Source organism: Temnothorax nylanderi, unplaced genomic scaffold, assembly GCF_030848795.1.
Source record: "Temnothorax nylanderi isolate EJ_2023f unplaced genomic scaffold, tnyl_v1.0 TNYL_tig0018_pilon, whole genome shotgun sequence".
NCBI lineage: Eukaryota > Metazoa > Arthropoda > Insecta > Hymenoptera > Formicidae > Temnothorax > Temnothorax nylanderi.
Genome location: NW_027249080.1, coordinates 1,266,230 through 1,285,464, shown reverse-complemented (window position 1 = coordinate 1,285,464; position 19,235 = coordinate 1,266,230). Strand labels below are relative to the sequence as shown.

Below are 19,235 nucleotides of genomic sequence, written 5' to 3'. Positions count from 1 at the left end.
TATCGATAAGCCGTGATGATATCGCATATACTTCAATTGTAGAATTCAATAGGAGGTCAGTATGACATTATCGAAGCGCAGATCAAGGCTGATAAAAAGAAATATGATGTTCGCGATATATCGCGATCTGGAATGTATTGAGGTTCGGAGAATCATTATTTCGATCGAATCATCGATTTAACATGGAATGTACGATTTTTTTATACTCTGTATATACGTTCAGTTTCAACGAAGTATCTATATCGACGATCATCGTCGCGACGTATACACGTTGAAAATTTATCGGCAATAGAGAGCCAATAAAAATAATGGGTGTATTTGTAAAAGAAAAAGATTGCGTGCATGCAAACTATGACAGATTGGATATGCAATCTTTATTTACATTTTTGCAAGGCTGACTATGATTCACCTGTGGTGTTTAACACATAAACTACGATCTTGTAACTCCGAAAGAGATTTATAGCGCCACTTCGTATCCTATCGCCTCGTCATAATCTAATATGTAATAAAGATTTAAGATGTCTATATGGTAATGATACTATAATGATTTAGGTCACTTCCGAATCTTCTAATCGAAGAACCTTGCGCGCTCACAAAAATTCAGACGTAGTTTGTGCAACCTTGTCGTTATCGGTGACGTGACACCGCTATTTATTTCAATTGTCGGCATTGATAAAGCGACCGAAATCTGAAAATACCATGTACGTTTAATTAAATGTCGTTTAAAAATAAACTTCCCATTCGCTTTTATTTTACAAAGCGGAACGCGCATAAACTTTTATCGTTTATCGTTTTCACGAGTTTATTGATTTTTTTAATTAATTCGATATTCAAGAGCACAAACTGTCATGATTTAATTAAAAAAAAAAAACACACATATTACTTCTAGGGTCTGTTCCGTTTCACGCATATGCGCGCATTTTCTATAGTAAACGTTACGTATGCTATAGATAAATGCGCGCATATGCGTGAAACGGAACGAACCCTTAGATATGCAGATATATATTAATTTTATTATCTATCCAGAAAACGGAAGATAAAAAATTTTATTAAATATATAAAGGAATGATTGCCATTCTAGATAAAATCGCAGGTTTATTGCAGAATATTACATTTAATTATTGTATATAAAACATTTTGACGTAAAACATCTTTCAATATTGACTTCCCACAATCCCACAAGTGCGAAGAATGTATTTGCTCGATAGGTATCCTACTCCAATAGATTATCTATATAATTAGCTCGGTTTGTGATTTTATTTTTTATTTTTACCAATGCCTTCGAGATTTTATACGTCAACAACAAGAAATACGGTTGAATATTATCTGAAAACATTTCAAAGCTCCAAATGATAACGCGATGTAGACGCATGGAAATATATATGTATCATATATGTATCATATAATATTCTATTGCACTCTCTAAAAAAATTCCTTGGTACGTATTGCACAATTTTGCTGGTTGATTCGGGTAAATTCGCTTAATGATCTAATCAGTTATTATCAGTATTACTTCATTAAATCACCCTTAGAGCAATCTTTCAATTTCGCTTGTTTTTTGCTCGCGCAGCCAGATATCCCTTTGGAATATAATATTTGACGCGCTTTGATTATTATCAAACGATAAGATGTTTGATATAAATCGATACGTCTGCAACCGTCAGTTATTGTATTTTTAACTGTCGAGTGTGTGATACGTTTTAATACACCAAATTAATAACCACAATGAGAGGTAAGTTTCTAAAGATTCTGTACGATCTTGTGACAACAGCAGGATAAGTAACATGATAAGTAACGATCTAATTTCTTAACGTTAGTGCAAGTTTTACTCGTCAATTAAAGTGCCGTACGCGATTAAATTTGTTTTCTATCTTTTTTTCGTAAACTGTCCACGAACTGTCCGCTTTGAACGTTGACAAGATTTAATCATTAAGTCTAAGCAAGTTAAATTTTCGGTAAAAGATAGTCTTTTATTGTCACTGTTTATTTAACGCGTATTGGGGAGAACAAATCTTGCACTATCGCGCGGTAGCGTTCTCGATCATAAGAGTCGATAAAAGTTATCCCTTGTTATCACTGCCGTTAGCTATAAATTTTTGGGGGAATTTTAAAAACTGAAAAAATATATAAATAAGTAAATACATAAATAAAAAATATAAAAAGTACAATTTAAAGTTTAGCTTGTTAAGGTTTTCAGGTTTACACATGTAAATGTTACTTTAATTTATTCGAAATTATCATATAAATGTACCAATGCCTGGACTTTTTTAAATCATTTTAGTGCTTAAATAAGTTATATCGCGAATTAAAATCAAATAATCAAAGATAAAACTATTTTTCTTGTATTATATTTTTATCTTTGATTTTAATTCGTGTTATACTTATTTAAAAACTAAACTAATAAAGGTGATACAGGTCTTAAGTGTTCCGGGATTGGTATATTTACCTTATTTGTGTATATATGGCGGGCCGCGTTTCCCTCACCCCCGCCTCCCCTGCTAACGGCGCCTGTGTTATTACGCAGATAGATTAAAGCTGCTTTCGCGATATCATCAAAAAATAGACGAGGACATAGATGCTAGAGAATCTAACTCTTCACGATAATTGAGAATTGAGAACACATTTTATCATTTACAGGATACTATGCGATGATCGTCGCCGCATTGGCGGTAGTCGCAGCTGGAGTACCTGCGGGCCAAATTCCGTGGAAAGCATCTGTGAGCAACCCTAAATGTCCATCCTCAGGCATTGCCAGGGTGCCTCACCCAGAAGCCTGTGCCTTGTATTACATTTGTCAGGACGGAGAGAGCACGATTTACGAGTGTCCCGAGGGTCTGCATTTCAATACTGCTATTGAGCAGTGCGACTGGCCGCCCGCAGGATGCTTGGCCGGACGTCGGCCGGAGACTCAGCCGGAGACTCAACCGAATATACCCGAAGACGAAGACGAAGACGAAGACGAAGACGAAGCCAATACGTCTGATTGCATCGGCACATGTCCAATTTCGGATTCTATGGATAGAACGATACTTCTGCCTTACGGAAGTGACTGCACTAAGTACTGCAAATGCAGCAACGGCAAGCCGTTCATTATGTCCTGCCCGGACGATTTGCATTTCGACGCCAAGAACTCCGTCTGCAATTGGAAGTGGGCAGCTAAATGCCAATCGGAGACTAAACCGAATATACCCGAAGACGAAGACGAAGACGAAGCCAATACGCCTGGTTGCATCGGCACATGTCCAATTTCGGATTCTGTGGATAGAACGATACTTCTGCCTTACGCAGGTGACTGCACTAAGTACTGCACATGCAGCAACGGCAGGCCGTTCATTATGCTCTGCCCGGGCGATTTGCATTTCGACGCCAAGAACTCTGTCTGCAATTGGAAGTGGGCAGCTAAATGCCAATCGTAAACAAGCAAACGATACCAGTACAAAATCTGGCGGAGTAGAATTGACGTAGAAAGAAGCAAAAGCAGAGTTTTGCCGACTCCCCCTACTTCTATCAATTATTCGTATGTTGGGCCGAAGAGATGGAAAAAGCGATTTGGGCAAACACTCGTCTTTCTTAGATTCTTAGATTACTGATAATAAATGTATTATAATAAAAAGATTCTAACAGAATAAATTAAAATTTATGTAATATATTTGTGTTTGTATGTTAATAAAGCAGAAAATTATTTGTAAAATTACTAAATGGATAATGCTGTTATCTGATAACAGAGTATCGATTCTCATATCTGTATCTTATAGATCTTAGATTATTAAAAAAATTAAATTAAATTAATCTCAGCGTCATTCTATTATGTCAGAATTTCGAATCGACTACTTCTTTTTTTCTCGATAGCAACATGTCTCACAATTCACGATTCTTCTGTAAATGTCAAGAAATATCATTTATAACTTTCCAATTCATTTGTAACTTTCCAATTTTGTTATCTCCTTGCACAATTAATTTGAAATTAAAATCTCATTAAAATAAAATTAGCTTCAGAAAATTTAATTTAATAAAATTAAGATCGCGAGTTGTTTATGATAATTTATTGTATCGCTAAATATACTTGGTGTTTTAGTACTTTTTCAATATTTCCTCGAAAAATTAGCAAATTAAACTTTATTATTACTAGATAGTATTTTCGATTATTTCGAGATTATTGCATCTCATTTGTATAACCGTGATAGGCGAATACTTTGGTAAAACAAAATATTTATAATCCTTACGTCCGCGTTTATAATGCCGCGTTTGTTACTTGACACCCTGTATCTGTTACGTATGAAAAAATTTTCGCACCTGCTTCAATATGCTCAAGTGACATTCCTAAGAGAAGGGTTTCGTCAAATGTTAGATATGATAAGCGCGTATTAAGCGATAACGCGCCGTGCGCTTATATATAAAAATCATTTCGTAAAGGCAAATTCGTCAGTTAGCAATTAAGTGAGTGAAGATATAGATATTGGTTTCCAATTATAGCGAATGGGTTTTTCACGATGAAAGGTGAGTGCTCGCGACTGACGGAACTCCGATGAAGTGATGAAACAAAAGTAAACGGAAGGACGACTAAAACGCATTGAATATCTGTTTGTTAAGTGACGAATGTGCAGAGCAAATTATTTACGTGAAGAAGGAGAGAATTTTGTGCAGTGAAAATAATTGGTTGTCCGTAGGTTGTCGGCCAGAAAAAGCATGAAATAATAATGACAGATATATATATATATATATATGTAGATATGTGCAAGTTTAAAATATTTTTATCATTATATTACTTTACTTCGCACATTTTCCATTTTTTCGATTAAATTAAATGCAAAGTATAAATGTGAAGAATAAAATAATATTTTTCAAATTTAATTACCAAGGTTAATTTCATAAATAACATTTCATATATTGTTTTAAATTTCAGGCATATACTTAGTGACCATTTTATACGTGGCCACATTGAGCGTTGTTGCCATCAACAAATCGCCAGTGGCTGACATTCTAACAGAATGTCCTAAGACCAATCCAGAGAATAAAACAGTTTTTATTCCTCATGAAACCGACTGCACGAAATTCTACAGTTGTCACATGGGAAGGAAAGGGGAGCCAATAGATTGTCCTGTCATGGATAAAAACGGCAATAGATTGCACTTCAATCCTAAACTTCAAGTATGCGATTGGCCGTGGAGGGCAGGATGTGAGTTATCGTCATCGACTCCAACGACTCCGTCATCAACGATCCCGACATCGACAACTCCGACACCGACGATCCCGTCAACGACAACTCCGACACCGACGATCCCGTCAACGACAACGCCGACACCGACGACCCCGTCACCAACAACTCCGCCAACGATCACGACACAGAGTACTCCGACGCCGACAACCCCGTCGTCGAGTTCTCCAACGACTCCGTCATTGGATTCTTGCGAGTCCGATAACAGGACACATATGATTCCTCACAAGACTACGTGCGATCATTACTATTTATGTTACAACGGCGAGGTAAATCCGATCCCTCAGAAATGCGACCGCAATTTATTATTCAATCCAGTGCTCCGTGTATGCGATTATCCGGTAAATGTAAACTGTAGTAACATTCCATCGAGTACAGATACCGTACGATCAACTACTAGTTCGTTAACTTCGACGAATCCATCGACTTCGCCGCTGTTCTCTCCAATGCCGACGAAATCAATAGATCCATCAATAGATCCATCTGCCTGGGATTGCGTACCAAACGGCAAGCGATACAAGGTTCCTCATGAGTTTATGTGCAATTATTATTATTGGTGTGTTAACGGCATAAAAGGTACGCAGCCGATAAAATGCGAAAGCTATTTCTTATTCAATCCAGTGGTCGGTCAATGTGATTACCCGGAAAATGTAGACTGCAATGATAGAAGTACTCCATCCTCAACAACGTCTACAACGGAATCTACAACGCAATCTACGTCTACAACTACAACAGAACCAACAACAACAACAAGAGATCCTAACAAACCCCGCACAAAGTGTCCTCCAAAGGGATCAACGGAGAAAGCGCGGATCCCTCACTCATGTCTATGCAACGTATATTACGAATGCGTAGACGGTGATAAGATATTAGAAACATGTTCATTCGGCATGCATTTTGATTACGTGAGAGAAGTTTGCGATTGGGCTGCAATAGTAAAGTGTACTCGGCCGCTTCCACCCTTCGACATTCCAATTGATAACTATAATATTAATATTAATATTAATGACTATAATACTAATATCATATGTGCTCCAGAGGGCAGAGCATTTCAGCACGACACCGATTGTTCGGCCTATTATTTATGCTCTAATGGTGAAAAAATTTCGAGACATTGTATGGAGGGACTTCACTTCAACGTGACTATCCAGACATGCGACTACCCGCAAAAAAGTTGCGATCTAAATAGATCCCCACCAATAACCGATCTAGATACTTGCCCTCCTGCAGGTTCTTTTATAGAGACTGTATTTTTGCCTCATGAATGTGAATGCACGCAATATTACCAATGCATCGATGAAAAGAGAGTTCTTCGATCTTGTCCGAGTGGTCTGCATTTTGATAGCGTTCGGCAAATTTGCAACGAGCCAACTGAGGTTAAATGCGCCGATTACACAATTTCGACAACGCCTAGAACAGTATCCACAACAATATCAACTACAAAAGCTATAGATAAGCCCCGCATAACGTGTCCTCCCAAGGGATCATCCGAGAGTGCACGGTTTCCTCATTCATGTCTATGCAATCAATATTACGAGTGCGTGGAAGGTGACAAGATATTACGAACATGCCCGATCGGCAAGTACTTTGATGACGCGAAAGAAGTTTGCAATTCGGCCGCCAAAGTGAAATGCCAGCCACATCCATCTTACAATATCCTAATTGACGACTACGATACTGAATGCTCCCCGGACGGTAGAGCGTTTCAGCACGAAATTAGTTGCACCGAGTATTATTTATGCTACAAGGGTGAGAAGATCTTATATTCCTGCGAAGAAGGACTTCACTTTAACGTTACTCTACAGACGTGCGATTATCCTCAAAAGAAAGGATGTGATTTAATTTTTTCACCTATGCCGACAATCGCTCTAGGTATTTGCCCTCCCGCAGGTTCCGTAGAGAAAGTACTGTTGCCTCACGATTGCGATTGCACACAATATTACGAGTGTGTTGATGGAGAACAGGTTCTTCGAGATTGTTCGGGTGGTCTGCACTATGATCACGTTCGTCAGATTTGCAACGAGCCGACCGAAGCCAAATGCACAAATCTCGTGCCGACGCCGATGGTTCCCACAAAGCGGCCGTCTGTCACCCCTAGATCGGATTTAAAATGTTACGACGAGGATAACGAAATGCCTTACAAATACGACTGCAGGTTCTACTACAAATGTAGCAACGGCAAGATGATCTTGAAGACATGTCCTAGAAACTTATACTTCAATCCGAAGCTTCGAGTCTGTGATTTTCCAGATAATGTCGCTTGTGACGCTGGCTCTGAGAACGTACCCACTATCCCGACGTCAACCAAGTGCCACACGACGACAGGAACCACCAAAATTCCTCACGAGACCGACTGCAATCTATATTACGTCTGCGAAGATGGCATTAGTGCGCTTAAAAAATGCCACTCTCCGGAACTCGTTTTCAATCCTATTCTGAAAGTCTGTGATTTCCCAGAGAATTATATTTGCAACGATAAAATGATAACTCAAAACCTTGACCCAGCTGCCTGCATCGGTACCTGTCCTGAAGAAGACCCCGAATATGCAGTGTTACTTCCGAACGACGATTGCAAGAAATTCTGTTTATGTAGCGGCGGCGTGGCGTGGGTACAGTCGTGTCCTGAACCGCTCTACTTTGATTCCGTAGATAAAGTCTGCAAACGAAAGAACAAAGCCGTTTGCGGGAAACGTGAATTCAGTCAAGATGATGCTTTCACAATTCATAATATAGCCAATGAAGACAAGTCGCTGCAACTTTTGAGCAAGAAAAACACTGAAGAACACGGAACACATAACAACTTGTGGTCTACACTGCATTTTTACAATCTCGATCCAGCTACGTGTATCGGTACTTGTCCTGAAGAAGACCCTGAGTTTGCAGTGTTACTTCCGAACGACGACTGCAAGAAATTCTGTATGTGTAGCGGCGGCGTGGCGTGGGTACAGTCGTGTCCTGAACCGCTCTACTTTGATTCCGTAGGTTTGGTTTGCAAACGAAAGAACAAAGCCGTTTGCGGGAAACGTGAATTCAGTCAAGATGATGCTTTCACAAATCATAATGTAGCCAATGATGGCAATTCGCCGCAACTTTTGAGCAAGAAAAACACTGAAAAACACGGAACACATAACAACTTGTGGTCTACACTGCATTTTTACAATCTCGATCCAGCTACGTGTATCGGTACTTGTCCTGAAGAAGACCCTGAGTTTGCAGTGTTACTTCCGAACGACGACTGCAAGAAATTCTGTATGTGTAGCGGCGGCGTGGCGTGGGTACAGTCGTGTCCTGAACCGCTCTACTTTGATTCCGTAGGTTTGGTTTGCAAACGAAAGAACAAAGCCGTTTGCGGGAAACGTGAATTCAGTCAAGATGATGCTTTCACAATTCATAATATAGCCAATGAAGACAAGTCGCCGCAACTTTTGAGCAAGAAAAACACTGAAGAACACGGAACACATAACAACTTGTGGTCTAAACTGCATTTTTACAATCTCGATCCAGCTATGTGTATCGGTACTTGTCCTGAAGAAGACCCTGAGTTTGCAGTATTACTTCCGAACGAAGACTGCAAGAAATTCTGTATGTGTAGCGGCGGCGTGGCGTGGGTACAGTCGTGTCCCGAACCGCTTTACTTTGATTCCGTAGATGAGGTTTGCAAACGAAAGAACAAAGCCCGTTGCGCGAAACGCCCGTTTAATTAAGATCACACGTTTTCACGGTTGATAAAAAATGATGGTCAATGAAGATGAATCTGTGGCCCCTCCGAGCGAGGAACACGACGGCAAACAGTCATTTGAAGTTTTATTTCAATTTCAATTTTTATTTAATTATTCGAAATTCTGTAAATTACTTATAAATCGCTATGTTCACTTTTCTTGTAATTTAGCGTTCAATAATGTGATAATAGGGAGTTTTTGCAATACCGTCTTCCAGATACGGTAACCGTATCTGAATTGTTCAGATATATTCACTATGTATCTGAACAATTGAGATACGGTTACCGTATCTGAAAGACGGTATTGCAAAAACTCCCTAATATTAAATGTTGAATCAATTCTAAGAGAAAATGCCGTTTTTCTGAGATGTAATTGTTCGTCAATAAATTATTTTTTTATAGAACCATTATAGAATAATTTAACAGTGGCGCCATAATATATTATAACTTATAATTACTGAAAGCTATTGTGTTCACTTTTTAATTAATACTGCTATAGGTATATATAATAAATTAATGAGTTATAATTTTCCGTTATTTCTCCTTTATACATCGGTCAAATTATAGTCTGTTAAAGTAGATTTAAGTCCAATTCATCTTTATTATATAGTTTAAGTATCGTAAAGAATTTTTATGCACAAGTTAAATTTAAATTTATGCAAGGTTAAATACGATTATAAATGTGGTACATCGATTCATATTATATAATTTATATAATTTGAAGCATTATCTCAGGCATTAATTTTAAATTTAAACATTTCCAAGTACCTTGACGAGAAATTGTAATACATCGCCTTGACATCGCTCTTTGTTATCTTCAAGCATATTCTCATCTTTATCTATATATCGATGAGATATTCGTTAAATTAAACTAAAAAGAGAAGAAAACGAAACTTGACATCGATAAGCGTTATGATTAGTCGGGACGATAGAGAACTTCGTGTTATTCCAATGTCGAGAGGAAATTAATCTCGATATAAGGAAAGGGAGGAGGACGTGACATGTTTATTGTACATCGTTGTAATAATTGCTGATTATATCCGGAAGAGAGACGGATCGTGTAGCGTCGTACGACGTATACTCGTCGGTGTCCGAACTCGGAAAGTCGCGGAGCAGGACTTGGTCTCTGTTCTGCCTGATGTTTTCTTGCCTTTGCTGTTGCCTCTGCGCATCCTGTATCATCTTTAAAGTCTTCCAAGTGGCATTCAGTTCCATCACCGGCGCAGCATCACTTCGTTTGCCATGCCTACGCGTGATTGTCGGTATTCTTAATTTCTATACTATGTGGTAATTCTGTTTTCATAATTATGTACACAGTCAGATTATCTTTATGTCCCTTCTTTTAGGTTTCAAGAGAATTTTTTATTATTAGCTATTTATTGAGGCCACTAGTATTTCGCGCATGTATATATTCCTTTAGCATAATTGCATGTAATAATTATCTGTTATTTATTCCGTGCGAAACTTGCTTTAATTTAAGATATTTGTGAAACTATTACCATGCATACATATCGTGTACTGATTTATATAGCTACATTTGAAGCAACTTTATCGTCCACTGATTTATAACATGAAAGATAGGTATCAAAGGCTCGTAATTACCTCGCTTTCCCGAACGTGGAATAATAATTTCTAACATAATCGGTGTATCTCTTTAGCTGATCGTCTGAGCCGATATCCTCCGATCTGGTCAATCTAGCCATGGGCTCGGCACAGGCAATCGTCATTCCGATAACGGCGACAACGGACAAGCACCAGAAGAAACGAACCAGATTCATCTGTGTCCGCATTTCGAACAGTTTCAAGTAGTAGTCTCAGTGACTGCAACTGATATGGCAAAACTTGTACGCAAAAAGATGAGCTGGAAGACGACGTGGCTTTGAAATTGACGTGTACGATCGTAAACCCACGCCCACGGTAGAGCGATGAATCGTTTTTTCCTTTCCTCGCCGCGGCGAAATTTTCCGTTTTACACGCGATGAACATCAAAGGAATACAATCAAAAGTTTCTTCACGCGTAATACACTTCCGAGAGTTGCAAAAAAACTGGGGGTTATCAAGCACTGCAAGTTTCTTGCGGGTTCGCTTCGACGCGATCGCTTTGTAAGAAAGACGCGACGAAGTTCCTCGATAATTAACGTGCAAAATTAACGCATACCCCCGGTTCTCTCAATCAGTCGGAGAATTCTTCGAGAAATGTTAAGAAATGCTTTGTTCCTCAAGAATGCCGTGCAAAACAGTTGTTATACCATAAGATATATTTTTTTATACTTTTTTTATACAGAATTTTATACAGAAACCTTTTTCTTTTCGTAAATTCCTTCTATTTTAAACCCAAACTGCTTTACCACAATTTTAATCTTTAAAACAAAATGGAATTATTTAATCTGTGAATGAGTAAATTATTTAGGCAAAGAACAGGACACGGTATTAATTTTAATTTGCTTATGGAATCGACTCGATGAGCGACAGGCTGGCGCAAACCGTCGGAATAAATTCGTAAAGAGATAAACCTGCCACACGAACGCGAATAAGGGAGGAAAAGGGGAGTCGCGAGGCAATTTCACTGAATATGTAAAATTCATTGCGTCGCATTCTAATGAATACGATTATACTATATACGAATACTACGACCGATTACAGCGATAACGAAGCTATCGAATCAATCATGAAATTCGATTTTCCGGCACGTCCTTTTGTTAAATGGCACGTTCTTCACGTTGACTGATTACCGCACGATAAAATGTTTTTACTCACGGCGCCATACGCGACGAAACACTTGTGTTTCAATTAACAAGGTCAACTGGCTGTCCAGTCATGTTAAGCCGGTTCAATATGTACGATAAAATTTATATTTGTTATAAATCATACTTGTTTGTGAAGAAGCAAGTTTTATATTTTTTTAGCACGTTCCTAATATATTCTCAGCCCTAGGACAATACCATGTGACACAGATTTTCTATTTTCTCTACACGTACCATCGCATAAAAATATGTTGTGTGTTTGTGTAATTTCAAGATTAATCATGAATAAGTCGTTATATAAAAAATGTTGAATATATTACAAAATTATGGAAAAATGCCTATTTTTATTCGTCAGTAACTTAATTGCAGTAAAGCAATATTAATTAATGATGTATCTATTTGAAGTTTTAAACTGCGTTAGCTTAAATATAATTGTAATTTTAGAAAGATTGTAATACAATATATCAGTAATTTAGAAGTTATATCACTAAGTCACGTATGTCACTAAGAGAGAGAAATGGCAACTCTGCGATAAATTGTTCTCCACAGCAAAGAAAATCTGTATTATTCTAGTATTAAAGTATGACTACTTTGTAATTAAAGTTCACCAATACATAGACAAAAATATTAATAGAATATATATGAACAGTCAAAAATTGATCTAAGTTACAGAGTTACAATAGAGTTACAGAAGACTCACCGATTAGTAAATAAATCTTCGTAGCGATTTATATAATTGTGTATATGGGTCAGATAGTAAATCGAGCGAGGAGAGCAAATATCACACCTGAAGGAAGTCAACGCTCAACTCACTAACACCTTACAATTTCTTTCTCACTCTCGCGGTACCCTAGTGTATCTCCTGGATATACCGGCGAACGTTTCAGTAGTTCGGATCGGCCGCTGCGCCGCCGACAGGAGTATATATACCTGCGAAAATACCCTCTCTGACGCATCCCCTCGACTATAAACCGCAACCAATCCTCGAGATCCAACCCCACTAGTCATCCTACCCTTTGCTCATAGAGCACGTCACAGACGAGGATCAAGGAATCCGAGAACTGAACGATGTAGAATTATACATGTGAATAGAATAATATATGGAAATAATATTAAATAGAATTATTAAACAGAAGCATGATTATGTAAAATTAACGCAATAAATTTTAAAATTGCTGTTTCAGCATTTTTTATACGAAGAATATCAAGAATATCATTTATTTGACACGATTCAACCTACTAATATTAATATCTAATTGTTACTTCCTATTTTATTAAAATACGCGTAAAATTTAATATTATTAATCGGCTCATACTTCTTAACGAAACATTACGATAATTATTAGTTCGAAAATTTGGTTAGTCGATTCCTTTTTAAATAGTTGCGATCACAACCGAAAATATGACGATGAATACTCACTGTGTGACGGTTCTACAGGTAAAGACTTACCTGGTGCAGGTAAATCGTAGAGAAATATAAGTATATAGGCCATGACGGACATAGTGTTTATTTACTTTACTAAATTATTTTGCTATTTAGAAAAATTAATTAAAAAACTTTTAGTATAAAGTGTACAGCCAATATTATATCATTTTAAATTATATTACGGATAGATATTTAATTTGTATTTAGTATTCACTTTTATGATATACTGTTACTTTATAACAATACCTAATTTAAATAGTCATTGTACCAATATGAGAAAATATCATGCCTTTTTTCATCATTTTGAACATTTTTCTTAAATATATATCTTTCTTTCTCAGTTAACAAATATCATTATAAGGTAACAATGAATGAAAAGAGTAGAGCCAGAAAGAGATGGAGGATGCATATTATAGATCTTACAAGAAAATTTAAGAACCGTATAATCTTTAATAATGCTAATGTCATTTGGAAAAGATCGCGATCGAGACCACTGAATTTGGTCAAACAGAAGGCACTTGATAAGAAAACTTTTCTCTGTAGAAAAACTAAATAGATTTTTCTCTGATTCTTCACCCATGACTTTCACGCATCCACCATCTATCTTGGTAAGAAAATTTACGACGACATCAAATTTTAGGAACAATGTTTCTTCGCAGGACACTGCAAAAGCTCTGCGAAGAAATAAGTCTGCCGCGATTGGCTGCGAAGAACTTCCGCATGATCTTCTGAAAATCCTGCTAGTCTTGAAAAATTGCAAATACAATTTCTGTGCAATTATTGGAATATATATATATATTGTATTAAAATCTCTAATCCAGATTCTGCTTAGAATTCAAGCTTAGACAGCCTCAAGCCGGGTCAGTTTTTAACCGTATTGTTATTCCAATTATCGCATTGCTGTCTAAAACTGCGAAGGATCACTGGCGCTTGCCTTCGTTAAAGCATGATCCTGCCTAGTTTGTATGATCAAATCGCGCTCGCAGGAAAACATCGCTATATCTCCCAATAAACATCACGAATCCGAGGAGCGATCGGGAAGGAAAGGTAAAAAAAATTAGAAAAAATAAAAGAACTGACATAAAGGAGACACCATCGACGAAGTACGAGCGACCATCCGTCGCCGACCTGCGAACAGCGACAACGAGGTCGTAGTGGGGAAGACGGGAGAAGCAGCCAAGGGTGAGGGAATAACACACGAGCAGGAGAGGAAGCTAACTACAGTGATGATGCTAAAGTCTCAGTGGTGGTGGTGGTGATGATGGTGGTGGTGGTGGTAATGCTGGCGGCAAGAGGGAACCTCTGCAACAGGTAGAAGGAAGAGGGGTCGAGAAGAAGGAGGAGCAGGTCGGGACGTTCCGGGCGCGCGAGGGAGACGAAGAAGAACGTAGGAGAGAACGGTCATTGCCACCACCTCACCTCGAGAAGTGCCCGAACGCTAGAGTCCCCGTCGGCACGAAAAGCACCGGCCCCGACACGGTCTACCATCCATGGCTGTCCCGCAGTTTAGCTTGCCGTCGTTTGTACCTACTCGGCTTTACCTCCTACTTGTGGGGGGGCTAACTTCTCTCTCTCACGAGGACGCGAATGAGCGCGCGCGCTCGGCCGATGCGTGTCGTCGTGGCCTGCCGATTCTTCGTGCAGGGGGAGCGAGCCTGCGAACGAGCACCTGGATCGGGGGATCGGTTGATCCAGAAGTCGTGAACCGAGCAAAACCAGTTCGATAGGTGCCAGCCGTGGCGAACAGGTCGAGCCGGCGGCTGCCAGTCCGAGTATACCTCCGAGAGGTATCCTCCTCTTCCCATCCGAGGGTTTCCGTCGCGAACCTGTCTGTCGCACGCGACGTATGATATCTCGTGCCTGCCGAGTGGGTGTCCCAAGGTCGGTCGAAGGGCGTTCTTCGAAGCTCGTGGAGGTCGCAGGGTCACAGATGAGACGGGGAGGCGCCGGGCGCGGGAGATACCACTCGACAGGCTTCGACCACGTGGCCGCAGCTGTTCACCGGGGATTCGCGATCGAGGGTGCGAGATCTGGGTCTGACTGACGCTAGGTGATCCAGGTGATCTCGTGGAACGCGTAGAATCTAATTCAACGATCACATCATCAAGAAGAGATGATGCATCGCCGTGCGATCTGACAACTTGAAGGAGTTTTGTAGCAACGTCTCATCAGAAGCAGAAGCAACAGCGGCGGTCTGTCGAGCGGTGTCAGTCAAGGTATGCTTACGGCTCTGTCTCAAGGTCTCGAGATATGAAGAAGCATCCATATTTTCTTGCGCGAGTGACCTTCGTTGAGATTACAACGGTCGATGGTCGATGGTATCGTTTTTTGTCAGAGGGCAACGCACCTTCGCGGATAATTCAGGATAATTAAATTGATTTGATCGCGCGACTGACGGTTCCTGCGCTGCCGCGGGATTCTTAGTCAAGATGGGTACTGAACTTGGCCGAACAGGTGATTTCCTCTGCGGTCTCTCGTCCTTGATCCTCGGAGTCGGCACCGGGGCGATTAATGCTTTTTATCGTTTCTGCGGTCGGATGATTATTGGTGGATAACTATTGATAGATCGACGTTTAATTCCTCTAGAACGAAGAATGTATCATTCTTACGGTATTTTTATGATATTTTGCAATATTTAATAGACTCTGGCTAAAAAAGTTATTGATATCTCCAATTGTTTCGAAATACGACTCCGAATCGATCAATGAATTTATAGACGAACCAAATGATAACAGTTACTAATGATATGTAACAATATTTACGGAACAAATTTAATCATTTACTTTTTTATTTACATAGCTAGTTATTTACTGTTGTACTTGTTCTCATGAAAAATAACCCGCCTTGAAGATAGGTCGGCTACGTTGATTGTATAAATAAATCCCTTTTAATACAAAATTAAATAAGAGAGAAACGGAAGTACAAAGACCACGCAAACCACACTTGGTTAAGCTTAAGCCAAGCAAAACATGAACAACAGACCACGGTAGCTGCACTTTAGTACACACCAATATTATCCGCTTGATGAACACGGTTTATTGCGAATAATCAATCCAGGGGTTTATGTGTGTATACGGCTGCGGTATGTATCGACGAGCGGGACATATTGCAAATCCGTTGTCGAAGTTAGCCGCATGTTCCTTAGAATAGCGGTATATTAGCTCGTTTCAGCTGAATTTCATTCGTACGTGGCCGGGCACGCGCGTGTGCGCGCGTATATGTGTAAACTAATGTCTGCCTCGATTTTACGCAGCTTCATGCATAATTCACGAGGATTTACCTGAGAAAATTCCGGTATTCCTCAAGTAAATCTGTTTATTTTGACGAGATAGTCGTTAAATGCTTTTTTAGGACGAATTATCGCTGATATTTAATACGCGTTATTGTTTTCCGCGGAATATCTATAACATAAATCCGTCGAGAGGCGATACGAAGAGGGATTTACAGATTAAATATCGAAGTAACAGTTTCCTCTTAATTGGTCCCATGTGGAATTTCGATTAAGATTCGGATAGCGGATTTACAAGTACAGTCAAGTGGTTTCGTAACGTTCTTGAATAATTTTCACGGATGCCAGCCGTGGATTTCACGGAAGGATACCGGCGTCGTTTGAACTCTCTGGTTTTATACGTACACTCTACATCTTATATGCTCGTAAATATATTATATCCATTGAAAAGAAATCATTTAATGCGGAGCGGCTCTCGCAGCGCGTAGAATTGAGACTTATGGTTTTATTTTCGCGTAGAGTGTATCTCGGCGCCAACCCACATGTGCGCCTCGCACACATTTAGATACGTGAGTACAAATGAAAGTGGCAGGTACCGTTACCGCGCGAGTGCTATGTTACGACAAAAGCTTTTTCTACGGGCGTATACGCCACGCACGTGCGTTCTCGTCGCTTTCGTCCGCCAATTAAGATAGGCCATCGGCGGATGTGCAATTTTTTTTCTTGCGCCAAGGAGAGCATCAATTCCGTAAATATCTAAAAGTATAATTAATAATGTAAAAAAGAATATTTAGACTCATATGATGAGGTACTGTATATCCTAAAAGTTATGGTAAAAGTAAAAATGGAAACCAAAGGGATAAAAGTAATAATATTCGATACTTTACATTATATTACAAATGTTACTATAAAATCGCAAAAATCATTAAATTGAGTCTATTTTTTAAAATTAATAATCCCTTGTCTTGTAAAATATGGTTACGTGCATATTATGGCTTTCGACAAAGCACAATAGTATTCTTAAATTATTTAACTTAGAAGGAGAAAGTCCACATACATTTAACAATCAAGCATTATTCAACGAATCAATTGAAACTCGTCTAGCATTATGTCGAATTATGTAGGCTTTGTTCTAGTCAATTAGCACGGGCATCGTGTACTCAGACTTCGAGTAAAGAAAAACCGCATTTCCACTAATTAGAAATGCATCGACCACAAGGTATAAACCGTTGTCGAGTCGTCGAGTATTTTAAAAACCGAGTGAGAGGATCAGTGACCTAACCACTGAGCCACAAGCCAACTCACGTCGACATTTATTTGTTACTTTATCCACCCAAATTCCTGCCTGTAAATAACTGTAACGGTTTTTATTATTTCCTCTCTCTTTCTCTCAAGATGTGGCGAACTGTACATACTGGATGAAGTCACTGCATTTTCTCTTGCCAGCGATAGACCGGTGATTCTATATAAAAATGCTCGATCCTCGATATGATTGAGCAATCGTTTTCTATAATTAAATTCTGTAATTTCTCGTCACCACAATAAGATTTATAGAATATTACATTCTATAAAATTATTTATAAGTGTAATTACATTATATGTAGTGAGAGTATTGAATTAAAAAAATATAAAATATAAATACAAAATATGTTAAATATAAAAAATATAAGAATACGCGTCGGAGTTTTTTCTCGAAGAATATAAAAATTTTTTGAATATTTAAGAATATACAAATAAATTAAATTATAGATATAACAGCGATTTTTTATTCATAATTATAAATTATGTAATAATAATCCGTTGTAAATGATACGGTCAATCGATTCCAATGTATAAAGGAATACACGCGCAAATTGATTTGTTCATCGACAGATGATCGCCGTTCACTGTTACGTGATTCGAGCTCGACGAAGTATAACGTTACATCCAAATTCCTGCCTCCGAATAACTGTAACCCGGCTCTCGCCGATTGCACGACTACGTTTATCGAATAACCATATAGCTGATGACTGTGTAAATGATTAATATCCTGAGATGACAGCCAAGAAGAGGAAGATGCGAAGTCCTAGGATTTAGAGATTGAAAACGAAATCTCGATGTCTATCTCGTGATCCAGAAACGAATCACCTGAAGAATACTTTTTCCGATAGATCGGAAAAATGTTTTCTTCTTCTCTGTTTCTTCTGTTTGTTGATGACAGACTTGCCAAATACATTTGCGAAACAAATATTTTTTGCAATTCGGTCATTGACCGAACCGGCATCTCTCATTAAGTCTAAAGTGTGTAAAAATTAAGCGACCCTGTCTCGTGCCACTTTGAAATTATTAAACTTCATTGTGCAGCTTACAATCAGTTATTTTGCCGAATTTTTTTTCTATCAGCATTCTGGACGACCGAACAAATCTTATCTAATTATGAAAAGATCGAACAATGTGACAATTAATCGTGCTCCATGAGATAACTATTTATTTTCAATTTAACTCTCAATCAGATTCGGAGAGTCTGTTGGACACATATATCTACTCACATTTCAAATGTGTTACGCGGATAAACAAAAACATGAATCCTGAACTAATTAAATCCAGATATAATTTCACGCGCGATGAGCAATTGGTTCCGCCTTATCATTTATTCGTTAACAGTTTTTACAACTCTGAGGATAGTAACAGAATGTGAATGTGCCGTTACTGAGAAAATCGTGTTTAATAATCAATTAATCACAATTAATTACATAACGTTCGTGTTTAGTTCTGCATCATGAAACCATTTTACTCGGTATGCTTGGCGCCTGCGATATGCACCTGCAGTTTAACGTGTTTCCGTTTGTTTGTTCTATTTCTTGCGAAAGATAGATATGTTGCACCCCTGTGTAACGAGACGATTTGTCAAGTGTTTGAATATC

At 38.6% G+C, this 19,235-nt stretch overlaps 2 protein-coding genes across 2 annotated transcripts; one reads left to right on the top strand and one right to left on the bottom strand.

Annotated features, from left to right (window-relative positions):
- Positions 1 to 1,080: 1,080 nt before the first annotated feature.
- On the top strand, positions 1,081 to 9,157 carry LOC139768751 (uncharacterized). Its single transcript, XM_071699275.1, has 4 exons — positions 1,081 to 1,732; positions 2,638 to 3,412; positions 3,850 to 3,878; positions 4,904 to 9,157. The coding sequence occupies exons 1-4, from the start codon at positions 1,726 to 1,728 to the stop codon at positions 8,917 to 8,919; spliced, it is 4,827 nt and encodes a 1,608-aa protein (XP_071555376.1). The 5' UTR covers positions 1,081 to 1,725; the 3' UTR covers positions 8,920 to 9,157.
- Positions 9,158 to 9,398: 241 nt separating this feature from the next.
- On the bottom strand, positions 9,399 to 12,511 carry LOC139768833 (neuropeptide Y-like). The gene is made up of 3 exons (XM_071699420.1): positions 12,378 to 12,511; positions 10,536 to 10,760; positions 9,399 to 10,179 (listed from the first exon to the last, which is right to left on the bottom strand). Exons 2-3 carry the CDS (start codon positions 10,721 to 10,723, stop codon positions 9,939 to 9,941), a joined length of 429 nt encoding a protein of 142 aa, XP_071555521.1. The 5' UTR covers positions 10,724 to 10,760; positions 12,378 to 12,511; the 3' UTR covers positions 9,399 to 9,938.
- Positions 12,512 to 19,235: the final 6,724 nt, after the last annotated feature.

Coding starts and splice junctions, on each gene's coding strand:
- LOC139768751 (XM_071699275.1), top strand. Junction 3,413..3,849: donor TGGGCAGCTAAATGCCAATC/GTAAACAAGCAA, acceptor TTTTCTCGATAG/CAACATGTCTCACAATTCAC. Junction 3,879..4,903: donor TCACAATTCACGATTCTTCT/GTAAATGTCAAG, acceptor TTTAAATTTCAG/GCATATACTTAGTGACCATT.
- LOC139768833 (XM_071699420.1), bottom strand. CDS start 10,723: ATGCGGACACAGATGAATCTGGTTCGTTTCTTCTGGTGCTTGTCCGTT. Junction 10,180..10,535: donor TCCACGTTCGGGAAAGCGAG/GTAATTACGAGC, acceptor AATCACGCGTAG/GCATGGCAAACGAAGTGATG.